The 24,859-nt window shown below is 41.3% G+C and overlaps 1 protein-coding gene across 2 annotated transcripts in view; it reads right to left on the reverse strand.

The window, feature by feature from the left end:
- Window positions 1-2,830: 2,830 nt before the first annotated feature.
- The window catches only part of scara3 (scavenger receptor class A, member 3), a 50,220-nt gene continuing 28,191 nt past the window's right edge, over window positions 2,831-24,859 (reverse strand). For both annotated transcript variants that reach the window (XM_080192626.1, XM_080192627.1), the window contains exons 4-7: window positions 24,537-24,686; window positions 22,665-22,763; window positions 15,493-16,539; window positions 2,831-10,229 (exon numbers count right to left, since the gene is read on the reverse strand). In XM_080192626.1, the coding sequence (XP_080048752.1) occupies window positions 9,817-10,229; window positions 15,493-16,539; window positions 22,665-22,763; window positions 24,537-24,686 (1,709 nt within the window). In that variant the 3' untranslated portion in view covers window positions 2,831-9,816. The remainder of the gene's footprint in view (window positions 10,230-15,492; window positions 16,540-22,664; window positions 22,764-24,536; window positions 24,687-24,859) is intronic.

The following is a 24,859-nucleotide window of genomic DNA, read 5'->3' on the forward strand; positions in this document are numbered from 1 at the left end:
ATACTGTGAATGTTGGAAATCTGAAATAAAGATGGATAATGCTTGAAAAACTCAGCAAATGCAGAGAGAAATTAATGGGCTGTATTTAATATTTCCAATGCATGTCACAGCCACTGGCTGCAAAACCAGTGGAAAACCCTTAACCACTTTGGTGGGAATAAGCCCTATCGAACTAAATGCCTGCTAGGCACTTAATTGGCCAACCAACCAGGAGTGATGACAATGGTGCTCCAGGGACTGTTATAGGGATCCCTGAACTCAGGAGCAAGATGGAGAACGTGAGGGGGAAGTTGTGAGGGGCAAGAGGGTCATTTGTGAGGGTAGGAAGTTTCCTATCCCTAACTAAGCCAAGACAGTGGTGGTGGGCCTTTCTCCTGAACTGCTGCAGCCCCTGAGGTGTTGGTGTTATTGCAATATGTTGGACACAGAATTCCACGATAATCCAGCAATTATGGAGGGACACACACACAAGTCAGGATGGTATATGATTTGGAGATTGTGGTGTTCCTATGATATTTCTGCTCTTTTTTATGTGGTAGGGAAGAGAGCTGCTATTGTCAAGTTACAACAGGTCATCTTAATGACTGCACATACCACAACCACAGTTCAACAGAAATGAAGCGGAATGATCTTGAATCCATTGGCAGGGGTACTAAGTAAGTGGATTGCTCTGATCTCTCAAGTGTTGTTTTGCTTGCATGCTGCCAAAGAAAAGAGAATATTCTAGCATGCTTCTAACTTAGGTCCTTTAATTAATGAAGAGGCTGCAGGGAGAAGTGAGACACTCATTGCAAAGGAGTCTGTTCTGTTAGCCAGACTTTGGGTATAGAAATCATAGGAAGTTTACAGCACCAAAAAAGGCCACTTGGCTCATCATGTCTGCGCCAGCCAAAAAATAAGCCACCCAGACTCATTCTACTTTCCAGCATTTGTTCCAGGTAACGCAACCTGAGGTACAAACCTTTTAATCGAATTGAGGGTCTCTGTCTCTACTACTCTTTCAGGCAGTGTGTTTCAAAACTCAACAATCTTCTGGGTGAAAATACTTTTCCTCATTCCCCCTTTAATCTACCAATCACTTTAAAGTTATGCCCACCAATCAGTGATCTCTCTGCGAAGGTAAATAGACCCTGCTCATTCACTCTACCCAGGCCTCATTTAGCCAATGTGGAAATCTGGCTTGGACTGCATGTTTATTACAAGGATTTTAAATGAGGATTTACACAGTGGATTATGTCAGGAAAACCTTACTTTGGAAATATGACAGGGAGAATTTCATTGACGAAGGTAGTGAATATCTGAATGAAGAAATTTCTTCTCATCTCAGTCCTAAATTCCATATTCTGAAACTGTGACCCCCTTGTTCTAGACCCTCCAGCCAGGAGGAATATCATCCCTTCATCCATATGTGCAGCACTGTCAGAATTTTATATGGTTCAATGAGATTGCTTCTCATTTTTCTAACACCAGTCAATACAGGCCCAGTCCACCCAATTTCTTCTCAGATAGTGATCCTGCCATCCCAGGAATCAGCGAGGATTGCAGCAAAATTTCTTCTCAATGGTCGTGTGTCCAATTTTGCCTCTGACTAAGAGTTTGGCATGTCCTTCACATATTTTAGATCTCAGTGACAGCATAACTGTGCACACTTGGCCTAAATTTTAAGCGGGGACATAAATAGGTTGGCCGAAATTCTCCGGCTGTTCACACTGGCAGGGGCTTCCCGCTGGTGTGGGGTGATGTCAATGGGGATTCCCACTGACAGTGGCAGGAACAGAGAATTCCGTCACAAGCAAACAATGTGCCACCTCCCACCGGCGAGAAATATGTGGCTGGGAGGCTGAAGAATTTCGCCATTGTGTGGAGCAGGAACAAGAAGCAAACATGTCCATGACAGAGTGGGCCATTTTAACTCTCTGTTCCCAATCCAACCCTGGAGCAGAGTCTGAAGATGGCAAAAACAACATGGAGATTGGTGAGAGAGGAGGATGATTGGGCAGTTGGGGTTGCCATGATGATGAAGCAATGAACACTTTTGAAAAGCCACAAGAGGTACAGAAGCTGTGTCATTTTTTTCAAGAAGGCTACAAGTCAGGACGAGTAGTGGGAAAGTAGGAATAGGAAGACAGAATAATAGTAAATGATCAGAGTCAGAGCTGAAGAAGGAAAGGAGAGAGCATATTTTAGCGTGAAGCTTCGGTAAGCTTAGATGGTACAGAAGAGAATGAAGATTTTAAAAGAGAGGCAAGAAATAGAGCTAAAAGAATAAATTAACGCTAAATTCAGAGCTTTTTTCTGACACTACATCTTTTCTTCACCATAATTTTACTGAAGTTAACAAAATATTTTAATTTTTAATTATTAGTGCCACAGGTAACACTGCAGTTAAATTACTGTGAAAATCCCCTCGTCATCACAATCTGACATCTGTTTGGGTACACTGAGGAAGAATTTAGCATGACCAATGCACCTAGCCAGCATGTCTTTCGGACTGTGGGAGGAAACTGGAGCACCTTGAGGAAACCCAGGCAGACATGTGGAGATGTCCACACAGTCATCCAAGCCAGAATTGAACTTGGGTCCCTGGCACTGTGAAGCAGTGGTGCTAACTACTGCGCTACCATGTAAAACCTTTAAAATTATTTTCAGTAATTTCCTTTAAATTGAACCAGATAAAGTTTAAAGATTTCTTTTGGGTTTAGTATAATGTAATATTCCTACTTGATATTACTTAGCACCAGGGGAAAGCTTTCCTCTGATTTATTATCCTCTAGTTTGATGAAACACTGGACAATTATATAGAATTGTATATCATATTTATTAAGCCAGGACCTCAAATGCTGGACTATAATTAAAAGTTACAATGCTTACACATAAATTGGATGACTTTTATGATAGCATGCAAACCAGCTGCAGTTTTAACATAAGTAACAAAAAAATTCAGGAAACCAGTTCATTTTCCCCATTTATAAGAGAACAATACTTCTTTGAAGATATTATGATATGTGCATATTAAAATAGTTTAAACCTTACAACTGTTTTTACTGTACTACAGATTTTACTGAAAGAAGTAAAACGTACTTAGTACAGATGCTGCATAAAGTCTTTAAAAGTTGTTTTTGGTAGAGATCATTTCAATACAGAATACAATACATTAAGAGTATTTTAATGCAAACAAATGACTGACACCACGAGCAAACAATAATGCATTTTACGTTTGACATGAAATGTACCTTTGTGGTGAAACAACTAGTTCTGAGCTTACAATTTCACATGTATCCTACAGTTGCAATTCTAACCTTAATTCAAATGTAATTTTCAGATTATTGCACAATTGTGAAAAATGAGCATTACAGAAATTGGGCTGGATTTTCAGCAAGTCAGGATGACTTGAAGCCCTCTAAAAACGGTGGCTGAGACCCGATTCAATCATTCTTGACCCCATTCCCAGTGTTTCCAGTTTTTGGAAGTGTCTTTTAAGGATGTGGGCTGTTTCACGTCAAAAGCCTTCACACCCGACCCGGCCAGCTTCATTGCAAGCATAGGCATGTCCTAATTCTCAGCAAGTTTAATAGAGTCAGCCAGCTTTTCAATGAGTAGTGATATACAGCAGCTCTAGTGTTCCATACCATAGTCTGTATTAGGGGGCCTTTTAAAACGGAAGTTCAAAATGTCCTCCTCATGGCTCCCATGTCATGATATGTCTCCCAAAAAATCCCTATGGCCCCTCATACCATGCTGTTATACTTCCAGGCCCATTGACCCACTCTACACTGTACAGGACCAAAGAATCAGCAATAAGTTATATAGAAAATGCTTAAAAATTCACATGTATAACTTTCCACTATGTGAAAAACCCTTTTATTACAGGGCAATAAAAAGTGTCAATCAAAGAACAAAGAATAAAGAAAATTACAGCACAGGAACAGGCCCTTCGGCTCTTCAAGCCTGCACTGACCATGCTGCCCAATTTAACTAAAACCCCTTATCCTTCCAGGGACCATATCCCTCTATTCCCATCTTATTCATGTATTTGTCAAGACCCCTTTGAAAGTCATGAGTGTATCCACTTCCACTACCTCTCCCGGCAACGAGTTCCATGCATCCACTACCCTCTGCAAAAAATCTACCTCGTACATCTCCTTTAAACCTTGCCCCTCGCACCTTAAACCTATGCGCCCTCGTGATTTTCTCTTCCACCCTGGGAAAAAGCTTCTGACTATCCACTCTCTCCACGCCCCTGATAATCTTGTAGATTTCTATCAGATTGCCCCTCAACCACCGTTGTTCCACTGAGAACAAATTAGGTTTCTCTAACCTTTCCTCAGGGCTAATACCCACCATACCAGGCAACATCCTGATAAATCTTTTCTGTAACCTCTTCAAAGCTCCACATCTTTCTGGTAGTGTGATGACCAGAATTGAACACCATATTCAAAGTGCAATTTCACTAAGGTTCTCTTAACTCAGTGCCCTGCCGATGAAGGCAAGCATGATGTATGCCTTCTTGACTATCTTCTCCATCTGCATTGCCACTTTCAGTGACCTGTATACCTGTATACCCAGATCCCTTTGCCTATCAATACTCTTAAGGGTTCTGCCATTTACTGTATATTTCCTATCTGAATTAGACCTTCCAAAAAGCATTACCACACATTTGTCTGAATGAAACTCCATCTGCCATCTCTCCACCCAAGTCTCCAACTGATCTATATCCTGCTTATCCTCTGATGGTCCTCATCACTATCCGCAAATCCACCAACCTTTGTGTCATCCACAAACTTACCAATCAAACCAGTTACATTTTCCTCCAAATCATTTATATATATTACAAACAGCAAAAGTCCCAGCACTGATCCCCGAGGAACACCACTTGTCACAGCCCTCCATTCAGAACCGTACCCTTCCACTGCTATCTTGTTTTCTATGACTGGGCCAGTTTTGTATCCACCTTACCAGTTCACCTCTGATCCCATGCAACTTCATCCAAGCACTTTAAAGTTTCTATAGTAAGAATAAAAGCACTTGAAACATCTTCATTGTATGTAAATAAACACTATGAAAGTAACACAAAGAGCAGAGAGCCAGAACCATCAATAAAGCAATGTTTTCTCTGCAGGTTGATGTTTCAGGATACTAATAGGTGTCTGGTTTCTCAGCCAAGAATACATAATGAGACTTGGTTGAGATTTGCTGAAAGACCTGAGACCTGGGAAAAAGTAAAAAGTTTTAACATGCTGGAAAGCTATGAATGAATTACTGTTATTTTAAATGTTTAATTACACATCTTATTGTCATCGTGGGGCTCACTAGTTCTATATAGTCTCAAGTATGTCAAAGGCATATACATCCCACAGCTTGGGATGAAGACAAAAGGGCAATGGATGGATGGAGTGCCATCACTTGGTTTGGGAGGAGGTCAATGGGAGGATGGAGAGGCATAGCGTGGCTACCAGGAGCATGATGAGCCATTAAGGTTGTTTAGGAAGCATACCTTGTCATTTGGGGGCAGCATGGTGGCACAGTGGTTAGCACTGCTACCTCACAGTGCCAGGAACCCAGGTTCGATTCCTGGCTTGGGTCATTGTCTGTTTGGAGTTTCACCCTGTGTCTGTATGGGTTTCCTCGGGGTGCTCTAGTTTCCTCCCACAGTCCAAAGATGTGCTGGTTAGGTGTACTGGTCATGCTAAATTTCCCCTTAGTGTCACGGGGACTAGCTAGGGTAAATGCATAGGGTTATGGGGATAGAGCCTGGGTGGGATTGTGGTTGGTGCAGACTCAATGGGCTGAATGGCCTCCTTCTGCACTGTAGGATTCTATGATCCTATGAGATGGCATGATCGGGTCATAGAAAATGAGTGGGGAGAGGGTGTGAGGATCAGAGGGTCTTTCTGTGTTTATCATAACTAGGCCAAAATCCCACAGCAATGCCTTCTAAACAGTCTGCCTCAGCACCCATAAGCCCATGTGACTACACACACATACACACACACACACACACACACACACACACACACACACGGAATTTTCCCATCTCCCGCTGTCTACATTGGGGAAGAAAGTTCAGGGCATTTACTTTGTTCTTTTCAAAAGCAAAATTACAATTTAATAAGGCATGCAAAGTATGGATAACATTTCACCTATTCTTTAATCCTTACTAATTCTGAAATAGATCAATAATAACCCCTGAAATATTGTGAGTGTGAACTAAAGAGATTTAAATGTAATATCTCCAAATTTGCAGATGATACAAAGCTAGGTGGGAGGGTGGGTTATGAGAAGAATAGAATAATGCTTCAGTGTGATTTTGACAAGCTGAGCAAATAGATAAATGTAGGATAATGTGAATAAAACTGACATTTTCCAGTTTGGTAGCAAAAACAGGAAGACAGATTATTATCTGAATGGTTACAGATTGAAAGAGACCATGATGTCCTTCTACGCCAGTCACTGAAAGTAAGTAAAGAAGTCTAATGGTATGTTTGGCCTTCATAGCGAGAGGATTTGAATAAGGAGCAGGGATGTCTTGCTGCAATTATACAAGACCTTGGTGAGACCACACCTGGAATATTGTGTGCACTTTTGGTATCCTTATCTGAGGAGGGATGTTCTTGCTCTTTCAGGGAGTGCAGCAAACCTGGAGGTGGATAAATACTCAATAGATCAAGGAATAGAGAGCAATGGGGAAGTGGCACAGAAAAGAGGCTGAGGCTGGCAAAGATTAGTCTTGATCATGTTGAATGGTGGGGCAAGCTTGAAGGGCCTGTTGGCCTCCTGCTTCATAGAAATCATAGAAACCCTACAGTACAGGAAGAGGCCATTTGGCCCATTGAGTCTGCACCGACCACAATCCCACTGAGGCCCTACCCCCAAATCCCTACATATTTTACCCACTAATCCCTCTAACCTACACATTTCAGGTTACTAAGGGGCAATTTTAGCATGGCCAATCATTCTAAACAGCACATATTTGGACTGTGGGAGGAAACCAGAGCACCCAGAGGAAATCCACACAGACACGAGCAGAATGTGCAAACTCCACAAAGACAGTGACCCAAGCCAGGAATCGAACCCAGATCCCTGGAGCTGTGAAGTAGCAGTGCTAACCACTGTTCCACCCATTTGCTTCTATTTCTTGTGTTTACCAGACTGATTGCTTGGATGGTGGGACAGGCATATGAGGAGAGATTGAGTTGGTTAGGATTATATTCGCTGGAGTTTAGAAGAATGAGTGGGGTGGGTGGGAGTGGGGGTTCTCATAGACTGAGATCAGGAGAAATTTCTTCACCCAAAGAGTGGTGAGCTTATGGAATTTGCTACAACAGATAGAAGTTAAAGCCAAAACATTGAGTGTTTTCAAGGAGTTAGATATAGTTCTTGGGGCTAAAAGGGATCAAAATATATCCACCTTCCCATATTATTTTGAGAACAAGTTGCTGAGTTGGAAGATCAGCCGTGATTATAATGAACGGTGGAGCAGGCTCAAGGAGCCAGATGGCCTATTACTACGCCTATTTTCGATGTTTCTAAGTATCTACTGTTGTTTGCTGCAGGGATGCTGTCTGGGGTTTTCACCATTGTGATCATGGCACTAGAATGACTTCTACAGATTCAAGATAAAAGAAAGTTTGTTGACCCTTTGGGATGTGTAAATTCTGATAAGCCTGCTCAGTTGGGCATTCTAATGAGAGTATGTCTGTGAAGTAAATAGCACCTTACATAGCTGTTGAGTTCTGCCCACTCGGACCCATTTCAGGATGGACAGACCACTCAGCAGCAAACTGTGACAAAGCTGTGAAGAACACCAGCAGGTTTCATTGACTTTGGCCGATATTCACAAAGCTTTCCGTAATTAATGACTGGATTCTTTTTCAGCAGAAACTTCAGAACAACCCATTCACCCAAAAAGTGTAGAAGAGCTCACCTTAATAAATTTGCAAACACTTTGTAAGCGAGAAGAAGGATAACGAGTCAAAAATAGCTGAAAAGTGGTTAAAAAGTAAAAGTTACAGACGTTTTGGCAAGAAGCAAGCTATTTGTGGTTTTACCTCAAAGTTTAAAATCTTGCACAATGGTCAATGTTTATAGTTGAATAAACCAGCGAATAATGACCTTTAAATTATGCAACCTTGACCACATTGACAAAGATGTATTATTCCATAGATATGCAGATAAGCTTGATTGTCCATGCTAAATTGCCCCATAGTGTCAGGGGGAGTAGAAGGGTAAATACATGGGGTTAAGAGGATAGGGCCTGGGTGGGATTGTGGTCAGTGCAGACTTGATGAGCTGAATGGCCTTCTTCCGCACTGTAGGAATTCTATGATTCTATGATTAGGGAATTAGTTCATTGGTAAAGTTTCTCGAAACAGCAATGTGGTTACAACATGTCACAAGACCATAAGACATAGGAGCAGAATTAAGCCACTCGGCCCATCAAGTCTGCTCCACCATTCAATCATGGCTGATATTTTTCTCATCCCTGCCTTTTCCTCATAACCCCTGATCCCTTTATTAATCAAGAACCTATCTATTTCTGTTTTAAACACACTCAATGACCTGGCTTCCACAGCCTTCTGCGGCAGTGTTCCACAGATTCACCGCTCTCTGGCTGAAGAAATTCCTCCTCATCTCTGTTTTAAAGGATCATCGCTTTAGCCTGAGATTGTGCCCTCTGGTTCTAGTTTTCCTGCTAGTAGGAACATCCTCTTCATGTCCACTCTATCCAGGTCTCGCAATATCCTGTAAGTTTCAAGATTTTCATGACTCCTTGCATATCTCCATTGTTGCTGCAGCCTTATACACATTGGTTCATTTTTCTTTAATGTCCTTGAGATACCTATGTCTGACCCAAAATTGGGTCTCGACCATATTAATTTGGGTGAAGAGCGGTACCTTTATCTTTCCACAGGGAATTCATTGTTTGAAGAAACCAATGCTTGGCAATTAACCTCTCTGCTGTGAACCACTACAGGTCTGCAGTGCAGACAATCAGAATATATGGAGTTCGGAAGCTTTCCTCCTGGTATCGAAGTTCAAATTTTTTTTTAAAGTTTTGTTTAAAGCTTGCCTTTCACTGTCAGTGAACCAGCATCCAGTTAAGAATCCTGAGTGGAACAGGTCCAGTTTTTATGCCCTTTAAATGGCAAATTCAGCAACGGGGATTGGTGGGAGGTGGGGGGGGGGATCTGAAACAGACATTAAGCCCTTCATTTTTATTGTACCTGTTTTAGGTTGCCCGCTCTATGGATGCCTGAAAAATCCCAATATCAGGTCAAAAACATCTTTCAGGCACCCTCTGTGTGCCGGGAGTCAAAATTGAAATTGACCCTCATAGCACCCATTTTACGACACCCTCCTTCTGAAGGCAGTGACTCATGTAGGGTGGAACTGGATGGATCTCACACCTCTCAGAAAGCTCAGTTGTATTGATTTTCTTCATGTCATATCTCATATTTGAATAATTAGAACAAGATAGTTAAAACTATACACTGGGATGAGGAGACAGTTTGATGTGATCCTGATCTAGGTCAAAATGAAGAAACAGTTAGCGCTTTACTGGTGATCACTTTGTGGGCCAATTTTCATCAATGCGTACTTAAACTTGGCGGCAACTCATCACATGTGACCATGGAATCGACATTATATCAGTCTCACTTAATTTGTTTCATGATTCCCTCAGAAAATTAAACACAAATTGCTTGTGATTAAACACAAAAAAGGCTGATTTTCTTTGTGATACAGGATGAGGAATAATTATGTAATAAACAAACGGGAAGTTTTAAGCAGCTGAAAAGAAAACTAAAGTGCTTGCTTTCATGGACCTGGTGGTCCTCGAGATCCTGGGGGCCCTGATTTTCCTCTCTCTCCCTTTGGTCCTCGTGGGCCTGGAATTCCAGGATCTCCTTTCATTCCTGATTGTCCTTTGGGCCCAGGTGGTCCTGGATTTCCTTGTGGTCCTTGTGATCCTCTATCTCCTTTAGAGCCAGCTTCGCCTCGCAAACCAGGCCTCCCTGCATTACCTTTGTTTCCTTTAGGACCAGGCCCCCCACCTGGACCTTTTGAACCTCTTTCTCCACGAACTCCAGGAGATCCACTCAAACCTTGTGCGCCAGGTTTTCCTACAAGTCCTGGTTCACCTGTGTCACCTTTTGGTCCAACAGGTCCAGCAAGTCCTTTTATCCCTGCCTCTCCTTTGTTTCCTTTTGGTCCTGGCGGACCTGGTAAACCTATGGTAAAAGATTATGAATCAATTTTGGTAAATTAGATCACAAAGGTTAATAATTTTGATGAAGATGACTTCTTGCATATCTCCATTGTTGCTGGAGCTTTATGCAGATCAGTTCAAATTTAGGTCAGAATGTACAGTACTACATTGAATTGTAACATTATGCTGCTCTGTTGTTCATGCTTTAGTATGTCAATAATAGTAACACTCTGACAGATATCTGGTCTTGTAAAACGACCATCTATTCCAAAACTCGGTTGCTCAGCTAGACTTGGAAAATAACGATAGTGATTAATTAAGGCCTTGGAATAATGAATGCAGTTTTGGTCTCCCTATTTAAGGAAGGATGTCCTTTCTACAGAAGGAGTGCAGCAAAGGTTTAACAGGCTGATTCCTGGGATGACAGGACTGTAGTATGAGAAGAGACTAAACCGGAATATAATTCATTGGAGTTTAGAAGAGTGAGACGGTATCTTATAGAAAGTTATGAAATTCTAACAAAATTAGACAGGGTGGATTCAGAAAGAATATTCCAGAGGGTGGGGGTGGAGGCGGTCCAGAACCAGGGGTCATAATTGGATGATAAGGGGTAAACCATTTAGGACTGGGGTGAGGAAAAATTTCTTCACCTAGACAGTGGTGAATCTGTAGAATTTACTACCACAGAAAGTAGTTGAAGTCAAAATGTATTGTGATTTTGAGAAGGAATTAGATGTAGCTTTTGGGCTAAGGTCAAGAGATGGGGGGGGGAAGCGGGATCAGGTTATTGAACCTGGTGATCAGCCATGATCATAATAAATGGAGGAGAAGGCTTGAAGGGCCGAATTGCCTACTCCTGCTTCTATTTTCCATTTTTGTTTCTTTGTATGAGCTGCCACGTCAGAAGTTATTGTGGAAAATAAAAGTTCATGATGTAAGGGTAACATATTTGCATGGATTGGAGATTGGCTAGCTAACAGGAAACGCATCCTGATTGACAGGATGTGACAAGTGGTGTGCCACAAAGATCAGTGCTGCAGCCTCAACTGTTTACAATTTATGTAAATGATTTGGATGAAGAGACTGAAGGTTGTGGTGCCAAAGTTGCTGATGGCGCAAAGATAGGTAGGAAAGTAAATTGTGAAAAGGATGTAAGGAGGCTACAAAGGGACAGATAGATTAAGTGAGTGGGCAAAAATTTACCAAATGGGTTATAATGTGGGAAAATGTGAAATTGTCCATTTTGGCCGAAGGAATAAAAAGGAACCATATTATCTAAATGGTGAGAGGCTGCAGAGCTCTGAGGTTCAGAGGGATATGGGTGTCCTAGTGCATGAATCACAAAAGGCATATATACAGATACAACAAGTAATTAGGAAAGCTAATAGAATGTCATCATTTTATTGTGAGGGGAATTGATTCCAAAAGTTAGAGTTACGGTTATGTTTCAGTTGTACAGGGCATTGGTGAGACCACATCTGAAGCATTGTGTACTGTACTGGCCTCCTTATTTAAGGAAGTATATTAATGCTTTAGAAACAGTTCAGAGAAGGTTCTCAGGAAAGATTGGAGAGGTCAGGTTTGTATCCAGTAGCATTTAGAAGGGTAAGAAGCAACTTGATTGAAACCTTCATGATCCTGAGGGGCATTGAATTAGTGGGTGTGGTCAGGATGTTTCTTCTTGTCAGAGAATCTTGGTCGAGGGGTCACTGTTTAAGAATAAGGGACCATTCATTTAAGACAGAGATGTGGAAAACTTCTTTCACTCAGAGAATTATGAGTGTCTCGATCACTTTTCCTCTGAAGGCAATGAAGGCAGAATCTATTTTTAAGGCAGAATTAGATAGATTTTTGATTAACAAGGAGTGAAAGGTTATCAGGGGTAGGAAGTAATGTGGGGTTGAAGTTATAGATCAACCATGATCTTATTGAATGGCAAAGCATGCTTGAGGGTCATGCTCCTGCTCCTAATTCATATTGTTGTCTGTTCACGCCTTGCCAAAATCCCTCCCAACCCACCATCGGCATCATCATCAACCCCTGTGAGTGCTCAAGATGCTTGCATGTGTGATCTTACTCTGATGCTGATTATATCAGCTCAGCAATGCCTGTTTCTCTGCATTTACACGACTGTGGCAAATACAAGAGTTTTGCTGCTGATGTGGTTGGATAACAGTCTAAACCATTCTAACAATACTGGATTCAGCTCAACAACACTGAAAATGGTAGCTATTTAATCTGCTACTTACTTCCAACTAAAGAGCCATTATTTGACTTTGTTTCAAAGCGTGATATAGATTATGGTTCCCTTCTGAAACTTTGGAAATCAAGTTTAGAGTGGCCTTGTGCTTAGATAGTATCTTGGACTCTTATCAGACAACTTGTTTACAAATAGGAATCTGTTATTTGCATCTTAGAAATTTCTGCTGACACTACTTCATATTTCCTTCACTTGCTTTGTTTGTTCTTCATTTACAGACTTCCAACAGATTGATTGAAAAGAAAAGATGAATGTTATAATCAATCTAGGTATTCAATAGGGAGTTACCCGAAAGCGGAGGACATGCAGAGTTAATGAGCAGAAGGTGGAGGAATGGTACTAGGTTAATTGCTCATTGGGAGAGCTGGTGCTTAAAAATGGTCTCCCTCTCAGCTGTAATCATTCTATAATTCAGTGAATTCTAAATACATGCTGTCAATATTGCAGAAGCATTTTGTCCAACCTACGTAAATGGATGCACATGTTAAGAGGATGGCCTTGGAAGTCTGTATTTGGGAAGTTAATATTCAAACAATTTCTTGCTTATGTAAGCTATTATTTTCATAGTTATGATAAGTGAGAAACTGAATTACATTGGAATCACCTTATATGCACCACGTAGGGATGGAGATAAGAAAGCTGATGTAAACACATTTGATAAAGGCAGAAATGACAATCCATTAATGAATGAGATACAAATCAGCACTTTATGAGTATGTTCTTTCCTGTACTATACATTTCCACAGCAACTCATTACATTATGGATAGTAAATGTTAAAGACAGATACACAGTAGAGAAGTGAATATAAATAGGAGTGCTGTCAGTTGAAGCAAGCGCTGGAGAAATCAGGTTGGTAAAGACTTGTTTTAGCACTGCAATCAAATTAAACTTAATGTCGTCAAACAGTATTGCAATACCTGCTAAACATGAACTTTAAACTTGGCATTTAAAGTTAAGGAGTGCATGAGTAATATTTCAGAAATACTCCAGTGATACATTTGATTATTTATAAACCAAAATGGGGAAAGGGGAGATATGGGCAAACTACCTCTTGTACGGGGACCAAGCTCACATCTCTCTTTCATTCTCTTCTTCCTCGTCCAAACAGTGCAAAAATAAGATACAACAACAAACATTTATATAGCACTATTAATCTAATGAGATATCAAATGACACTTCACATGGGTGCCTTAAATGAGAGAGAGAGAAACAGGGGTGTAGACAGGCGGAACAGTTTCAGAAAGGAAGTCCAAAGCTTTGAGCCTAAGCAACTGCTAATGGCTGTCCGATTAAAATCTGGGATGTACGAGAGGCCAAACTATCTAGAATTTTTATTACCAAAAAATTTTGGGGCAAAAAAAGGGCAGCTTTCTTCCAAAAATTCAAATACAAAAGATTCACAAGCCCAACAGTCAAGTCTACTTTCACATAGGCTGGAATTTTCCAGTCTTTCGAGCTGGCGCCATCTTCTAGTCTCAACAAAGGCAAAACCTGCACACATTTCCTGGTGGTGAGGGTATATACAACAGGAAACCTTACTGATGGTGACAGGATCAGAAAATCCCACCACTGGTCCATTGTGGGCTGCCCCCGTGAAGCACATGACAGGCTGCGTGGAAAACACTGCCCATAATTTCTGAATCTGCATTGATTCATACTAAAAGTTGTATTTCAGACAGATCTTTGGTCTCTCTGGGAATCAAAAAATAAGTGTAGAAGGGAGGCAAGTTGGAAAATTTGGAATCCTTGGAAGTGAATAAGTCACCAGGCTCAAATGGATTGTTCTCTAGGATGTTGAAAGAGGCCAAGAGGAAATAACAGATGCTCTTACGACTGTTTTCCAATCTTCACTAGTCACAGCGGATGTGCCGAAGGACTGGAGGAATGGAAATATGGTTCCGTTGTTTAAAAATGGTACAAAGGAAATGCCAAGTAATTACAGGCCAGTTAGTCTACTTCAGTGTTGGACAAATTGTTAGAATCAATCCTGAGAGATCAGATAAACTGTCATTTAGAAAGCCATGGACTAGTCAGGGAAAGTCAACTTTGTTAAGGGAAGGTCATGCCTTACAAATTTGATTGAATTCTTTGAGGAGATGACAAGGAGGACCAATGAGGGTAATGCAGCAGATGCTATCTACATAAATTTTAGTAAGGCATTTGACAAGATCATACATGGAAGACTGGTCAAAAAAGTAAAAGCCCATGGGATAAAGGTGGCAAATTGGATCCAAAGTTGGCTTAGTAACAGGAAACAAAGGCTTGTAAATGGAAAGCTGTTTCAAGTGGTGTTCCGCAGGGTCTGTGTTGGGACCCCTACTGTTTGTTTTCTATATTAACAATTTGGATTTGAACATGGGGGTATGATTAGGAAATTTACAGTCATCACAAAAACTGGCCATGCAATGGATTGTATAGAGGATAGCTGTAAACGCCAAAATGATACTGATGGGTTGGTAAAGTGGGTAGGAAAGTAGCAGACGGAGTTCAACTCTGATAAGTGTGAGGTAATGCATTTAAGGAGGTCAAACTGTAAAAGGGAATACACAATAAATGGGAATATATTGAGTGGGGTAGATGAAGTGACAGATCCTGTTGTGCAAGTGCACAGGTCCCTAACGGTAGCAGTATAGGTAGATAAGGTTGCGTATAACTTTCTGAGATTCATGCATGAGGACATCTAAATCCCTCTGCACCAAAGCTGTTGACTGGATAGCACATTTCATGAGAGAAAATCAGGAACTCATTCCTGAAAAATGATTTCCTTCTTGTTATCAGAGCCTATAATATTAGAGTGAAGCTATCACATAACTTGTATGAGAGCATTTAAGGTCTGTCTTCAAAGCTATCACAATCACTGCAAAATTGAGCAGATATCTAATGAGTGCAACTGCCACTCTATTTCCTGACCCTTTCACCCATTCTACAATGGCAACACCAGCTGCAGCAATTACAAAATATAATCCAGTGATCACAATGCATTATTCTGATGGTTCAAAAATAAGGGAAATAAAAGTCACTCACCTCTTACAATTGTGACATTTTTGATTGCTTCTCCATGTTGTGCATCAACAATTTTCATTTCTTCCATTACAAGAGCAAGTTTGCTTATTTCCCCATTTAGTGTTGCACTTAAGAGATTATACCGCTGCCTTAACGTATCAGTAGTGCTCTGAATAATGATCAGAGAATTATTGAGATGGTAAATTTCTTCTGAATGTGCTCCAAGCCCGCTTGAACAAGATGTCCTCACGTCGCTGATATATTTGATCATACTGTGCACATGGTTATTTGTGGCATTAATGTTGGCCAGTATGGTGTTAATTTCAGTTTCATGAGAAACCATTCGCCCCATGATAGTTTCGAACCTTTCAGCTGTCCTATTTTCATAATATTTTGCGTGATAAAGGAAGTCCTGGATATTTTCCTCATGGTCATCAAGGAAGGAGGATATATTCTCAAACTGCTCATGCACCACAAGTAGTTGCAAGCTTAAGTCGTGCATGACCTCAGCGTTCTGAGAGACTCTCTGGAGGGCAGTGGTCAGAGTATTCTGAATACTTTTCACCACGTCATTCATCTTGCTCACTGAAGCCTTTAAAACCCCAAATACTTTTGTGGAGTTCTGCCAATCAGTCACTATCTTCTGTAATATTAAGGTTTCCTCATCAGCTTTTCTTTGAATTTCTTCAAGCCACAAAGTGTTCTGACTGGTGGTGAAGTTTACATGTTGGACACTAATCCTGATCTTGTACTGGTCCTGGGTCAGTCTCCTCATAAACTCATCGAGTTCTTTTACAAGCACTTGCAAGCCATTTACTTGCACGGAAACACTTTCCACTGTTTGATTGATCTGTTCAATGGCTGTTGAATAATGGGTGATCTCCTTGTTGATTCTTCTGTTGTCAGATGAAAGAGTTAGGTGATTTTGGACAGTCTCATCCAGAACAGGCTCTTGTGCCAGAAGTAGCTGTTGAATCTGTTCAAACTCTTTCTGCAAGTCAATGATCTCTTGCGTAAATTGGGAAACCTCGTGGCAAGAAGAACAATTTTTGCTGATGGATTTTTGATCTGTGGGAGTGGAAGGGATGAGAATTTTAAAAGTTGTTAGTTTTCACTTATGTTTCCTACATTAAATTTGGCACTCTGGTTACCTACTTCTTGCAATACCTACAATTCATATGATTACTTGCGTCCTTATAGAAGAGTGAAAGTGAAGTCAAAGTCTTCTAAGTGCATAAAGGACTCTTATGATAAAATCAATTTAAGATTTAAAAAATGGCACTTCCGAGGTCTTGAAAATTGGTGGTAAGTACAAAAATAAAGATCAAGAGGAATAGTCAGAAATGCCAAAGCTAAACTAGCACCACATGCAGAGCTGGAATGAAAACCTAATCAGTTTTCTGTTCCCAAATATTGTATACCTATTCACATTTGAAGAGATATCACTGATGCACTTGCTTCATAAGAGTCTCATAGGGTTGGCTATCTATGAGTCAGGAACATCCTTGGAATTGCTCTGCTACTATGTGTAAGTGTGGCAGCAGCCTTTTTTATGTGTATAGAAAGTGGTTTCCACCAACCTTCTGGCAGTTACAGCAGCACAGCAATGGCTTTGAGCAACATTCCTGGTGATGATTATCTATAATTCAATTCTTCCATACTTGCTATCGGGTCTCCTTCCAATGAAGTGAAACTTTAAAAAATAAACCCCCCTTCCTTAGATCGGAGCTTTTAGTGAGATATGGTTCTAAAGGCATGAGCTATGCTGTGTTCTTTCTTCATGACCGGACAAGTCTGACAGTCATGATGTGGGTATGCCGGCATTGGACTGGCATAAACACAGTAAAAAGTCTGACAACACCAGGTTTTAGTCCAACCGATTTATTTGATAATATACTCGCAAGCTTTCGGGTTAGCCCCTTCGTCAGGTGAATGGAGAGTTCTGGCCTCAGACAGAGCATATAAAGCACAGACAGCTCTGTCTGAGGCCAGAACTCTCCATTCACCTGACGAAGGGGCTAACCCAAAAGCTTGCGAGTATATTATCAAATAAATAGGTTGGACTAAAACCTGGTGTTGTCAGACTTTTTACCAAGTCTGACAGCCCATTTGATAATGGAGAAGACACCTGCACTCACCAACATCCATACAGATAGTCACAGATGTCACTGAACTGTAGAAAGAGAGACAAAGTGCTCGACACTTTTTTCCACATTTGACCAGTGTTCCAATACCACCCCCAGCCCCGTCTCTTGTTGATTTAACTGACGCAGCACAGAAACAAGTATGTTTGAGATATATACCAAAAGGTATCAAAATCAATTAATGTAGTTGCTTTCTTGCAAAATGAAAGCTCACAGTGGGGGATATAGATTACTGTAAATCAGAAACAACTCATTAGGCCTCATTTTACCATCGCATTGTGTCATTTTCAGGCCTGAAAACTTGGTAAAGTTGGGTATGAAGTGAGCAGCATGGTCCGTGCTTGCCTCCACGCTGGTTCCCCGTTTACCGAGGTCCAAAAATGGCTGCGCTCGGGACCGCGCTTGGAATGGGTGCGACAGCAATTTAAATGTATTTGCATGCATTTAAATTGACTTAATGGGCTGCATGCCCAAACTTACCAGCACTTCCCCCTTTACCATTGCATTCGCTCATCCAGAATCAGCATGAAACCGACATGCTCCATTTAATCTGATTTGGGGGCTCCATCAGTAAGGATTAGTGGGGAGGTAAGTGCCTATTGTCTGCTGGCTCTCTGCTTGATATCAGTGGGGATGGGGGGGGGGGCACTGCCACTTTGCCTGTGATTAGGGGGGGAGACGGAGGGTCTGCTGCTATTCCACCTGAGATCAGTGCGGGGGAAGGGAGGTCTGCTGCCACTTTGCCTGTGATCGGTGGTGGGGAAGGGTGGGGGGGGGGGGTTCCACAGCCACTCTGCCTGTGATCAGTGGTGGTGGGGGGGAGCCATAATTGGTCTGGGTGGTGCGGCTCGGCGGGGTAGAATAAGGGGGTCAGTAATGTTGTGGGGATGCGGCATTGTCTGTGGGGGGCAGGGGGAGGCATTATCCGGGCTAGGAGGGATGTGGCAGGGGAGCATTATTCTATCATTTTTTTCTGTGCGTGCACAGTTTGAGGCTCCAATCGGAGCTGCAGTCTTTCAGGCGCGTTAAGTCCCACCCACAAGCTTATGCAATGCGATTCGGAATCGCTGATATTTTTGCAGGCACAGAGCATATGTGAGCACCTGAGAACGGGTCTAAAAGTCGAATCTGAAACACTCCCAGTTTCAAGTCCGCCCAGCACTTAGAATCAAAATGGTAAAATAGGGCCCATTGTTTCATTTTACTAATTAGTTAAAGTGTACATGTGCGGACGGTTTCTTTCATCCCCAAGTGCAATAATTTGGAGAAGGTGGTGAGCCAGTCCAAAAGGCATTGACATTCATCGAAAAATATGCTGTGCACAGTCACCATTGCTTGAACTGGTACTCCCATAGGACAGGATCTCCTTTCCCATAGTGAAAATCATCTCATTCTTGTTCAAAGCATCAGCCCTTGCCCTAAGACTAACCACAAAAATGCTTTGCATTTATAAAATATTTTCCAAGACAGCCAGTTAACCAATGCACTTAGCAGCCAATGATGTATTTCTGAAGTGCAGTTGCTATAATAGTATCAGAAACACAGCAACCAATTTGTGGACAGCGAGCTCCCACAAAAAAACAAAGTGATAATGACCAGGTAATTTGTTTCAGTGAATCTGATTGCAGGGAAATATTGGCCAGGAATAACTTCTCTCGTCTTCTTCAAAAGGGTTGTCACTGGTGTACGGGCATTGTAATGTGCACATCAGAGGAAGGGTAACATTTGAAGGAAGGTGAGTGATTGCCATCCTGAGAGTAGGCACCTACTACCAAATATTGACTCACGGGCTTCCACTGTCACTTAACTCTCACTTGAGCATTGATTGTCTGTGAGTGAGACTTCTATCTGCCCTTGAAAGGAAGTCCCACCCATGAGAGTTCTTTGGCAACAGCTCTTCAATCCAACTAAGCAATTCGCTGCATTGGTCAGAAGTGGTAGAGAAGCGCTGTGCCTGGGGCTAGGTGCCATGGCCTTTGAAAAGGTAAGTCCCAGCAGTTTTGGGGGCAGGACGGTAGGGCAAACCTGGGGATGTTGGTTGGGGTGGGGGAGGGAGGAAGAGGGAGATAATTGCGGCTTTGGGGGTTAGGCTAGGGAGGGAGTGGGTCTCAGAGCTACAATTTCCCAGGTGGGAGGATGCCCCAACTCTGAGGGGGCCTTCAGAGTAAGATGCCCCATTCTTTCCAGGTTGGATGGAGGAAAGTGTACAAATATCACTTTTCCACCCTTACCCACATCTGCTCCTGCCAGCTTAAAAATTGAGGTTGGGTAAGGTGAGGTCCTTCAAGGCCTTTAATAGGTAATGGGTCAGTTTCCTGCCCAAGGCTCTGCCCACCCAAGCGTGTTGTTGCTTCTGGATTTGGGCAGGTAGGTTCCATTCAATTTTACTCTCCCTCCCCTCAGCTCAGAACCTACTTTGGGGAGGGAACATAAAATTTTGCCCCAAATGTGAGATCCACTATTTTTTTTCATTGGGCATTAAGTACTTACCTAGGTATAGTCCATAGAGAAAGATTAAAAGCAGGACTGATTGGAGCTTTCCAGATTTGCTGGCCATTTAAGTAAATTATGTTGACAATGGTGTGCAAGTGAATCTGAGTATTAAAACTCAGCTGCTCTTCTTGGCTCAACTAAACGTGTATTCAGGAAGATTGATGGGTGTTAGAACTGTAAACATGCATATACTGATGTGAGACAACTAAGTTGGTTTCATTCCTCTTCTTAAGAGTGAACTGAAGAACATTTTCATTTGCCTATGAACTTGGTAGCAGTGGTTTTATAACCTGGCAGCAGTACTTGCAGCAGTTTGTATGCCGAACCTTTTGACAGAGGTTCTGTGGATTGCATTTTTAAAAGAAAGAGATTTATGATTGATGTGAGCTGTATCATTTCAGATGGTATTTGCAAATGGCTTACTTCTTTTATGTACAAAGTTACAGTCCTGAGAAATGTCCTTGGATATTTCTACTCTGTGACAATCACTTTAGCATAATTCTCTTTCATTAGAAAAAAGTAAAATCAGTCAATAAAAGCATAAAAATTCTGCAAATGCTGAAAATCTGAAATAAAAACAGAAAATAAAACAGCCCATTGAATCATAGAATCTACATTGCAGAAGGAGCTCATCGAGCTTGCATCTACAACAATCCCACCAAGGTCCTGTCCTATACCTGTAATCTCCCTAACACTAAGGGGCAATTTATCATGGCCAATCAACCTAACCCTTGTCCCAAAGGACATGGTGGGTATGCACTTCTAGTGGCCAAAAAGGTGCCCGCCACTGGAAGGCAACCTCTACAACTCCCCATCACCCTGGGTCTCTGTTTCCTGCCAAGTTGTGTGCTCTCTTCCTGTGCAAGTAGAGAAAACTGAGAAGTGTGAGAGGTTATAATTGCTTGCATGGAGACGAGGGAGGCACAATGGAGGAGGGTGACTGTGGGGTGTGAGAGAGCAATCAGCTGAGAGTGAGTGTGGGTGTTGACTGCTCAGAAAGGGATGTGCGGTTTAAAGTTTAGAAGTTTATATTTTATTAGTCACAAGTAGGCTTACATTCACATTGCAATGAAGTTACTGTGAAAATCCCCTAGTCACCACATTCCAGCGCCTGTTCGGGTACACTGAAGGAGAATTTAGCATGGCCAACGCACCTAACTCCCGGAAACCAGAGCACCCGGAGGAAACCCACACAGACACGGGGAGAATGTGCAAATTCCACACAGACAGTGACCCAAGCTGGGAATCGAACGTGGGTTCTTGATGCTGTGAGCCCACAGTGCTAGCCACTGTACCATGTACCTGGAGAGAAAATGATTTGTACTGCTGCAAAGGATGTTTACACGAGCCTTGCTGGGCAGGAGAATACTGGGAAAATCATAGTGTTATACTATTCCCCTATCACGACTTCCTGAGGTTCCAGGCTCTCTTACTGCACTGTGTCTGTTGAAAGGGGCACATTTCTGCTGGTGACTTCCTCAGCCAAACAGCTTCCTTCTGCACTGTAGGAATTCTATGCTTCTATGAGAAATCTGGCCGTACCAGGGTCTCCTCGCCGTTCCTGTTATTGCAATCTGAAAAATCCAAATGCATTGAGCATTTCTCACGCATGCCAGGGTCCCTTTAAATAAAAATCCTTCCAATCACAGAATGGATATCCTACCCTCCCTCTCTAACTGGCCTACAAGCCTGAAGTTGGATGACCATTACTTTGCCCTAGTGCACGACCACTGCCAGGTGTACCATTCAGAGAGTTGGGTTCCAATTCCAACATTGAAGCTGCCACGCCAGCAAGGATTAAAGTAAAATGGTTCTGCCCAATATTTCAGGTGGATGACTGAATGGTGGATACACTATTTAGAAGTGTAATAAGTTTCAAACAAGCAGAAAGGGATAGGGAGGAAAGGAGGAAAGACCAGTTGGAAAGGTTTGTGATTGGGTGGAAGACAGGAGAAATTAAATGGCAAAAGCTTTGATGGTGCAAAGCAAAAATAACTGAGTATAGTTGCTACTTCCTGGTATTTCAGTTCTCCCTCACAATTCAGTTGGCATTTTGATTGCAGATAATCATTTCTTGAAAATCACCAATCCTAGTTAAGCTTAAGAGTTAATATGTGAAGGTGTAGCAGCCATCAGGTTGCTCTCAGCCTCCTGGCTCCAACTTTTCTTCTTGTTATCTTAGTCTGGCACAATGGTAATTCTAATATGACTACAGGTCCTCTTTATCCCGTTGTATCTGCAGCTGTGATTTCTGGCAGATTTGTTGTTCCATATCCCTCTGGGCTTTCATTGCTGATCTGTCAGACAGTGAAACATTCACCAACCTGACATTCAGCAATTTTTCTTGTTTTCCAGTAAGAGAAGGGATGAGAATGTTAGCAGGAAGTATAGTTCTTCCAGCATCTGCTCAATAGGTGAAATCATGCTTGGAATTATTTAATTAACTCAACAGTTTTGTCTTTGTTTTCCTTTGGGACATGTCCAGTGACAACTCCTATGGTGACATGCTGGAAATCAGGAGCAATCCTGCTACACAATAAAAACAGCATTACTCACCGAGTTCTTTAATGTTCATCTGAACCGAGCTAATCTTTGTCTCATAAAACGAATGGGCCACATTGATATCTTCAGCTATGGAGTCAACCTTTCTGAATACTGCAATAATGCAAGATTTAATTTCCAGTCAATCAATCAAACACAAAATGAAAAACTCAATATTTCTTTGGTTAATACTGCTTTGTGGGCAATTTTGTTTACAGCTGAATCATGTTAGATCAAACAAGAAGATATTCCAGTCCTCTTCTCTGTAGATGAAGGAGCCATGGCCATACCATTTGATTAGGTTCAAAATAACATGACGTTATCTGCAGAAAATGGTCTCACTTTCCCCAGGCTGGACAAGGGAAATGATCAGAGAATTGTACAGTGTAACAACCAGAATGTGGTTCCTCTTTTTGGCTTTCATATGGTTCAATAAGTTTTAAACAGATTCGCACATCTCTAGAATAGCTAACTATTTAAAATGGAAGTAAGTAACTACCCAAGGACTAAGACATATTTCAAAATTTAAAATGTTACTTAATGGAATATTGATGTTGTATTGTTACACACCTGGTTAATTAGCCAAATGAATGTTAATTTCTTTATAATTCCTCATGGGATACAAACATCACTGGCTAGGCCCGCATTTATTTTTCATCCTTAATTGCCCTTGATGGTGGTGGTGGTGACTTGTCTTTTTGAAGGCCTGGGCCAGGGTTTTATGGTCCCTGCCCACCTAACAAGTAATTACGGGCCCGCCAAAGTAAACAGCAATTTAAATGGCCTGCCTTATCTTCTGAGGGAAGACATGTCATAACAGGGCTGTAGGATTCTGGTCCTGCAGCCTATATGCTATAGATACATGCATAATACTGTTAGGAATTTTGATCCAGGAACAGTGAAGGAATGATGATATAGTTCCAAGCCAGGTTGGTGTGTGACTTGATGGGGAATAAACAGAATATTTGGCTTTCATTTGTCACTGTGAATGGTGTGACTGCAAATTCCACACTTCAGAATCTCAATTTCATACATGTTTTTTCTCAAAACTTCTCACATCGACTTAGAAGCAGCCAAATGCAAGTGTGATGGAAGTTGTACTCTTGGTTCAAGCCATAATGGTTACAGATCAAGCTCAGGTTGCCAGTGTAAAGTTTGTTTTTAGCAAATTTAACCTTTCTGGTAAAAATGCTTCATGCTTTAAACGGGAGTTAGAATTATAATTTTCCACTCTGACTTCTCAGTCCACCATTTCCTGCATGAATCTGGACTGCGGATGATATACGAAAACAAAAGAATATAATGTACAAGAAAAATTGTGGAACTTGTGTCGACCATTTATTAAACCACAATTGGGCTATTGTTTGCAGTTCTGGTTTCCACATTATAAACAGACTGGCAGAAATGGAGAAGGTACAAAAAGGAGTTATTGGAATAGTACCAAGACTAAGATATTATATCTAGCAAAAAAGTTACACATATCTAGAAAGGAGGAACAGAGGGATAATCTGATAGAATTTTGAAAGAGTTCGATAAGTTAGAGAGAACAGGTTTCCACTTGTGGGTAAGGTCGTAACAATAAGCTGTAAATAAAAGGCAGTCATTAATAAATCCAATACAGAATATGTTTTTTTTACCCAGAGAATAGTTGGAATATGAAATTTGCTGCCACAGGAAGTAATTGAGGTAAACAGCATAGACACATTCAAGGGGAAGCTATAAACACACGAAACAAAAATAGGATATATTGATGAAATGAAATGGAGAGGGGTAGGGGGCTTTTCTGGAGCATTAATACTGGTATGAACCTCTCGACTGAATGTCCAGCTTCTATGATGTAAATATTTTGTTAACTTCATATCTGATTATATAACAGAACCATCTTACCTACAGATGCCAGCACAGCAACAGCAATGATGAGACAACTAAAGAATATATACAGCACTTTCACAGCCAGACTCAATGACCATGCAGTTTGGCATCTACAACAGCCAGGCCTTGAAGTCCTCTCTGCTTCATTTGAAAACAAAATTATGTCTGCAAGTTAAAGGAAAAAGATTTCTAAGTGTTACTAAAATTCCATAATTGCATTTCTTGTAAGTGTTTCATAAAATTTTGTTTAAAATAGTAATTATGCTTGTCTACTGATTAAAACATGAATAAACAATTATACTTTTATTGTAATTTGAAGAATTTTTACTTGAAACGTG

This window comes from Carcharhinus amblyrhynchos, chromosome 7 (assembly GCF_965287045.1).
Source record: "Carcharhinus amblyrhynchos chromosome 7, sCarAmb.v2.hapA, whole genome shotgun sequence".
Taxonomy (NCBI): domain Eukaryota; kingdom Metazoa; phylum Chordata; class Chondrichthyes; order Carcharhiniformes; family Carcharhinidae; genus Carcharhinus; species Carcharhinus amblyrhynchos.